Source organism: Phoca vitulina, unplaced genomic scaffold (genome assembly GCF_004348235.1).
Source record: "Phoca vitulina isolate PV1807 unplaced genomic scaffold, GSC_HSeal_1.0 scaffold145, whole genome shotgun sequence".
Taxonomy (NCBI): Eukaryota; Metazoa; Chordata; class Mammalia; order Carnivora; family Phocidae; genus Phoca; species Phoca vitulina.
In genome coordinates, this window is record NW_022589848.1 from 242,952 (window position 1) to 250,893 (window position 7,942).

Below are 7,942 nucleotides of genomic sequence, written 5' to 3' on the forward strand. Positions count from 1 at the left end.
CAAAACTTGCATCTTCTAAAGCCAATGTGAGCTCTTTTGTAAACGCTGTGACTTACCTGTGACAGCAGAGAGCTTTCCTCCGCTCCTCAAAGCAGTTCCGGCATTCCTCATCGCCAGGGGGACGCCGAGAGGCCCCTGTCCGCTCTCCGGGTGTTAAGCTAGTCCTTAAGTTTGGTGTGATCATGGGAAACAGGGCAAGCAGAACTGTGGGGTGCAAAGGAGAGGAGTTACTAATTTACAATTGTTAGAGGAACTCTTTAAAGTGGAGCAGGTGGGGAGATGTTTCTATGTCCCTTCCTGGCTACGAGCTGTACCTTTGCTCATGGGGGGGATCTGAGGGTACTTAAACATACCTGAAGGTGGCAAGGTCAGAATTTTGCAGCCAGATCCCAGAAGGCTGAGAGCGACCGGCTGGGAAGTCCCATTCACCTGTCCCCGTCACCTGTCCAGTGGAGAATGAGGCATTCTGCCATTCCAGTGTCAGTGCAGATGAGTGGTTCTCAATTTCAGCCGCACATTGGAATCGCCTGGAGAGATTTATAAACTGCTGACGCCTGGGTCCCACCCCGGAGATCCTGATTTAATGATTCTGTGGGGTGGCCTGGGCATTCGGATTTTTTTAAACCTCTCCAGGTGATTCCAATGCAGAGCGGAATTTGAGATGTACTGGCTTAAAGAACGCCCCTTTAGAAAAGTGCTCCCTGACTGTCCCCCCAGCCCCCAAGACTGGGGTAGGACCCCCTTCTCGGTGTTCCTGGCAACATGGCATCCCTTCCATGTGGAGCCCAATCATATTGTGTTAAATCGTCTGCTGTTTCTCCTTACTCACTGCACACAGCCCCCTCCTCCATCTAAAGCAGAGGCCACGGCATTTTCATTCTTTGCTGTGTCCCCAGAGCCCAGGACGGGGCCCGCCTGGCACAGGTCCTCGGTAATGACTGTTGCTAAAAAAGGAGTCCTTGTGGGGGGGCTTGAGTCAAACAAATGCTAATAAGGACTTTCATATAAATAGTTGATGAGAACCTTTTAGTTTTATGGACTAAAACCTTTTCCCTCCTTTGTTTAAAACGCTAATGAAATTCGTGCTTGTATGTATGTATGTCTCAAAATAACACCCAGCTTTCAGTATTTTCTGAAACTATTTCCTGTCCTGTCCCTCTCGCTCAGAAAAACCCCTCGCTAATGTGTGCGTGCACACGTGTGTGTACTCACATGGATACATATTTTTAAACTGCTATAGAAACTATAATTTAATTAGCTACAGTGGAATCTGAGCTCAGTGGGCATCAAAATATTTCTTGAGCTGAATTTAAGTGAGTCCCATAAGCTACTTGATGAAAGTGATCAAGGCTGTTCTATACACATAAACAGGGCCGTGACAGGGTCTGCTGAAGGGCATATTTTTTTAGGAATAAAGGGCTGATCTCTTTTTCTCAAGTTCCTTTATTGTTAAATGAATATCACCAATTATTTGTGGGCTGTTGAATGTGGCAAGGACGCTGTTGTCACTTCCCTATTTCTGAAAGTATTTGTGGTTTGTCTCCCCTATTCCATAGATAGGAGACATTCTGCACAAAACCAGTGAGTTCAACTTGACGTCATTGACTACCCAAATCTAGGCAGCACACAAAAACTGCCCCTGAGCCTTTGATTACAGCTGGAAACCACAGCCTTAGATGCTTTCTCTTGCCAAATTTATAAATTCCTAAAATTGTCCTTCAAAACATTTGTCTTTTGCAGACGTCAAACCCTCCCACTCTCTGGGAAAACGTTTAATTAGCGCACTTATTCAGGTGCTGTCATCAGCTTGGCCGTTCTTCCCCCTCTGTCTCCACTGGCCAGTGGCTAGGTTGGCTGGATGTGGGGCTCACGGGCCGTAATAGGGCTCAATGACTAAGAAGACTCCTCCCATTCTACCGCTTACTCTCACTGCCAAGATCATGCCCTTGGGACGAATGTGGGGGGCGGGGGAAGTATGCAAACATGGAAAATCTTGGCATCTCCAGAGACCCACAGTTTGTTAGGAAGACTAGGTTTTGTAAGAGGGGAACTGGATTATTGGCTTTAATTTCTGTCAAGAGCCTTTTGAATGCTTATGTTTGTGTCTGTGTGCATGTTTAGATAAAGCAGTCATGCGGTTCCCTTCTGTCACAACACCTTGTTTAGACTTTTTGCTTAGCACTTACATTCTATCTGCTATCTCCTTCTTTGCTATCTGTTCCCTTTTGCCCCTCTCCCCTGGAATATACATGCCACGAAACCAAAGAACTGAGTGTCTGCTTACCGCCAAATTCACAGCACCAGGAGCAGTACTTGGCACATGGAAACACATGAAACATTTGTTGGCTGTATTTTCCCAGATACTTCTCTCTCTTTTTTTTAAGCACCGTGCTTTTTCTTCTCAAAAGTAGTGACATCTACCATTCTCAGGTTAATCTAGTGGCTTATTCAATAAATGGAATCGTACATAAAATATACCAATTAAAGAGGGCAAAGCCATTTGGATTAAGTACTGTTACTTAATTCTCTGGGTTTCACTATGAGTAACTCTGAGCCTCAGTTTGGGGGATTGTTGTAGCTGTGGATTAGAAAGCAGTTTGAATCTTCCCCCTTGGCACTAAATGATCGTATGATTCATTTTACAGACATGCGGAAAGTCAGCAGAAACACATGGCAGAGAAAATGCCTGCCAAGTAAAAGAAGCCATCCGACCGAGAGGACAAGCTAGAATTTCTTTGCTTCCGTGGTTGTAAAAATGCTGTTTCTAAAGGTGGCGCAGAAACAAACGAATATCAGTGTTAGCCATTGATAATGTCTGAAGCTTAACGTCCAGTGACTGGCCTTTGCTTCTTAATTTATTTTAATTTTTTTACTGTGCCACTAAATATCAGGCATTTTAATAAAATATTGTTACAAAAAATGTACAGTACTGACACCATCACAAGTCATGGTTCTCAAAGAGGGTAGTTTTGACTTTATTTTTATTTGTTTAGAGATTTTAAGTTGGAGCAGTATTTTACCACTGACTACTTTCATTCTTCACTGTAGTTTTAAAGAAGAACTGTAAATGACGGTGCTATCTCTACAAGTCAGAAAATACATGCCTGCCTCGTAGTGAAGTTGTCGCTCTCCGTAATACGTACATTTTAATCAGTTTTCAACATTTTGTGAATGTTGACTACCTGAAGTTCATTTTTAGATGTGCTATTAACATTCTGTTGGATTCAGAGGGTTCCTTGAAAGTTTTATGTATAAATATGTAAAATAAAAATTAAAACTTTGTTTCATAGGATATGTCTTTTTGCTCACTAGCAAGCCTGATACTGGCTGTATTTCTCACCTCTTCGCACTCCCTCAACTGAACTCCCCACCGTGAAGCTTTTGTCAGTGAAAAAGATAAAGTACTCCAGAGGAAAGCAATGTGGAGAATTGACAGGAAGACTGTGAAGGGTGTGGAGTGTGTGTGTGTGTGTGTGTGTGTAAGAGAGAGTGTATGTGAGAGTGTGTGTGTGTGTGTGTGAGAGTGTGTGTGTGTGTATATGAGGGAGAGAGTGTGTGTGAGTGTGTGTGTGTGTGTGTGAGTGTGTGTGTGATCCAAAGAGGACAACCTCAGCAACATCACCACTTCTGTCAGGGCTCAGTTATCAATCTGGAATGTTAGCGCTTTACCATTTACAAGCCCCTGGTCTTGTTAGAGCCTGTTACCACATCAAAACTCCATTTACCAAATTTGCCACATGAACAAATGATGCTGCGTTTACTCTTTTCCCGAGGCCAGTTGTTGCCATGGTTCAGATTTTAACCACTTCTGTTTGGTCTCATGAAGAAACATGCCAAGTCTAAAGTAGATTACAGATTTTCCCCAGTAAGTAGAGTTTCAAAATGGAATAATTAGCTAATGTCCATGCAGGTATTAGAGAATCATAAACTAAAGCGGAGATGTGCAGTCAACATTCCAGAACCACCCACAGACCACCTGGTTTCATTATTTGGTCCATGATGTAATCTGAAGATAGTTTATTTTTGTTTTATTTTTAGTTTCAGGTGTAGAATTTAGTGATTCATCACTTACACAACATGAAGATAGAAGTTTAGACAACTGTCTACCTGTCCCTTTCTTAAAAATACCCAGATAGATATTTTAAGTAAGAGTAATTAAGAGTTGCCAAACTTCAGTCTTCTATTTAATAAAATAGGTAACCTAAAGTTGTAACACTAATCATTTTTTATGGGCCTTAATCAAGTTATTTTTGTTTGGGATGGAAAAATACTATAGCCCATAAATATATTTTGGCTTTTGTGAGTTGGCTATTGAGCAGGATAGGCTGCTCACCAGTGAGTGAAGGGTGGGGCCCAAAGAGGGGTCCTCTCGGAGGTTCAGAGTCCTGCACCAGCTGTCAGTCATCGCCCGGAGTGACCTCAGCCCTGAGAACAGGCCCAGCTGCCGGACCTTTGCTGGGGCAGCTGGGTGAGAATATTGGTCAGTAAGCCAGTCGCTCTCACCTTCAGCCGCTCAGTGGAAGCACCTGGGAACTGTAGAAACACTGGCCCCAGATACTGATTTAACTGGTCCGGGGTGTGGCCTGAACTCGATACTCATACTGAGAACCACTGCCTTAGACATTCTTCTTTTTTAGCTATTTTTGAAATATCTACAATTTTGTCTAATTAAAACACGTTCCTACTAATTTGAAACTTCTGGAGAGAGCTGACCCAGGAAGTGTGCCACAAAAACGCCTGAGCCCACAGAAGCGCAGTAGCGTGACCTAAGCCTCCTGGGTTGTCCACAGCCTCGAGTCTCGACACTAATGCTCAGCCCACCAAGAGAAACTATCCTAGTTTTTTAAATCCTTGCCAGAATTGCCAATTCCAACAAAAACTTAGAAATGAGTTTTTTTCTTTGTCTTCCACAATGCTCTCTGGCTGGAAATGTGTTCTGAAGAAACCCACGGCCTCTCAGTTCTTCAGTTGTTGGAAACGCATGATCATAACCAGAGAGCTCCTAACTGGAGAAGGAAGAGAGTGAGCTGACACACACAAGGGCCCCCGAAAACACCTCTGAGGGCAAAGCGGTTCTCTGCAAAAGTAGAGCGGTTCTTCCCACTGCCCTGAGACCCTCAAGAAGATTATAGCCAGTGTACTTCTCTGCCCCCCTATGGCTGTCACCAAGTGACTCACCTCCAAGGGGATTCTTTCAAGATTGGGTCTTTCCAGTCCTTTTGCTTATGTTTTTCAGCAAGGACTAGGATTATTCCCAACAGGATTCTGACCTGCTCTAGGTCACCCTTCTGTTCATGAACTAGGACCCTTACTAGTTAACCAGGCTTTGTTAGAATGCTCAGTTCCCTGACCTCAGAAATAGGGAAGAGGGCCACCTCTCTTCCTGATTTTAGGAGCGTGAAGTCCAGACAAGAGCACACAGGCTCTGGGGCCAGAGGGCCTGGGCACAAATGCTCACTACCATCTTCCCAGTGATTTGACCCTGAGCGAGTTACTAAAGCTCTGTTTTCTTTTGTTTTATCACCTGTAAATAAGATCTCTCAGGATTATTCTAAAGCTTGAATAAAATAATGTCCATGAAAGCACCTGGCACCCAGTAGATCCTCAATAAATAATTACTGAAAAGAGAAGTAGATGATCAGGGTTTGGATGGAGGAAGCATTCTGTATTTTATCAGTTTCTGAGATTTAAAACACCCTTGTGGGTCCTTTTTTTTCTTGTTTATTAATCATTAACTTATAAAACAGATACTTAAGGAAAAAGTTAAAAACTCCAATCTCTAACACCTCCCTCCTCCAAATATCAATGTTAAAACTTGGAATGTATTCTTACACACTTTTCCCCATGCTTACACAAACAGATACACACATATGGGTTTTGTGTTTCACTTTGTTTATACAAAGGTGGGATCACATCAAACAGGGCTTTGCAACCTGCTTTATCCATGGACATCCTTCCAGGTCAGTATATACAGATCTAAGCCATTCTTTTTAATAGCTGTATAGTAATCCCCTTCAGCCATTCTCTTAAATGATAGACATTAAGGATCTTTCCAGATTTCTGCTACTAAAAACAATGATGCAATCAATAAGCATGCATGTACTTACATCTACTTGTGCTTTCATTCTGTGATCACCTCATTTTTCTTTAACTGTTACTTGGTATCATGTTTAGATACTTCAGATTACAGAAAGCTAACTAAGGTAGGAAAAACCAGGTGAGGCCTCTGCAGAGAAGTTCTGACAAACACCAACTCATTTTCATCTGTCATCATTTCATCTTTAAAGAGCATGGGTATCACTTCCTTGACACAACTGTCTCTCTCTCTATTACACAGCCTCCAAGGGCCATCATCTGCTTCCTGAATACAGGATTTTCTCCATTTCCTGTTTGAGGGTAGAGGCCAGCCTCTGCCACTCCAGTAACTATAGCCCTCAGCACAGAACCAAGGAGGGAGGCTTCCCTGGAAGAGAAAGTCTCTGATCATTGGGACCCACCCTTTTGACAGTGGCATTAACTGGTGGCACTCTAGTCTTCCTGATGTCTGATGCCTCTCCGCTTAGCTGAGAGGTGAGCTCCTTGACCTGACTTTTACCCAGGTTTAATCTCACCGTTCTCAAGCCTGCTCCCCCATTACTGGTTGACTCTTTCTTAAGTCCTTCACCTCTCCAAACTTTTCATCAACAATCCAGCGACTTCCCTTCCACAGAATGTATTGTCTCTGATAAACAGCCCTATGGCAGATATAGCCAGCCATCTGCCAAAATGTATGCCTCCTCATCATGTTCATAGTTAACAGAGTTTTTCCTGACAAGCAGCTGAACAGACAGGGACTACATTTCCCACTCACCATCCCCTTACGTCGAGATGCAACCCATCATCGATTTTCACCAATGGGATGTTAGTGGGTGTGAGGGGTCTTCATTCCAGCCAAGGCTTTTAAGAAGGGGTTTGCATTCCTCACATGTTCTCTTTCTCCTTACACCAGCTGCAATCCCAAGGACCTAGAGGGTGGCAGAGCCACAATATGGAAGGAGTCTGGGTCACTTCGTTCGCTGCGTGAGCACAGCTGCCTGCTGCTTATAGGATTTGCCTCAGGCAGTTACAGGAGAAATGAACTGTGATTATGTCTGAGCCATTATACTGCATCGAATCTCCTTATTACGATGGCTAGCATTACTGTAACTAATGCAAGTCCAAACAAGAACAGCCACAGTGCTTTAAGAAAGAACTGGAACACAAACCCAGGTCTGTGAAGACAAACCCTGTGTTCTTAACGATCATACCACATGACTGCTAGAGACCCACCTCTTTCCTCTAGAAGATCTTCTCTAGTGAGTGACTCACGCTTTTTCAATTCATAGACCTCTTCAGTTTGGTTGAAATACTGTCCCCCATTCTCTCTTTTTCTCTAGCCATTTGGCAGAAAGCAGAGAGGGCCAAAATGAGATTTGTCATGAACAAACAATTCATGCCAGAAACAAGAAAGCATATTTTTTTATGAAGCTAGAAATAAATATTTATCAAGTGACTACAGGATACTTCTTCGGTGTCCATCTGGAAGAGCCTTGGGTTTCTACAACCCTCAAGACCACATTTTGATTATTACCATCCCAGCTGAATTCTGATGCTCAGAAAACCCAATTACCTTTTGCGCTGACATTCATTTATTTTCTCTAAATAAGATATGACACATTCATTATGAGATAGGTTGATGGGTAATGAGTTTTCCAGAATATTTTAATTGAGGTTTATAGTCAGTAGTTGGTATAAATTAATATTATATTAAATAATTTATGAATTCATGGTCTGGCTATGCAAAATGAAAGTGTCTTCCTAATTTCCAAGATGAGAATCCAAAAGGTATTTCATTTAATAGCTTTGGTAGGAAACGAGTCACCAGAACTAATTAATTGGTTGTAAGAAATTCTTCGCCATAGCG

At 42.8% G+C, this 7,942-nt stretch overlaps 1 protein-coding gene across 4 annotated transcripts in view; it reads left to right on the top strand.

Annotated features, from left to right (window-relative positions):
- Positions 1-3,308, top strand: part of LOC116628940 (schwannomin-interacting protein 1) — a 139,320-nt gene extending 136,012 nt beyond the window's left edge. For all 4 annotated transcript variants that reach the window (XM_032399250.1, XM_032399251.1, XM_032399252.1 and 1 more), the window contains one exon: positions 2,646-3,308. In XM_032399250.1, the coding sequence (XP_032255141.1) occupies positions 2,646-2,697 (52 nt within the window). In that variant the 3' untranslated portion in view covers positions 2,698-3,308. The remainder of the gene's footprint in view (positions 1-2,645) is intronic.
- Positions 3,309-7,942: the final 4,634 nt, after the last annotated feature.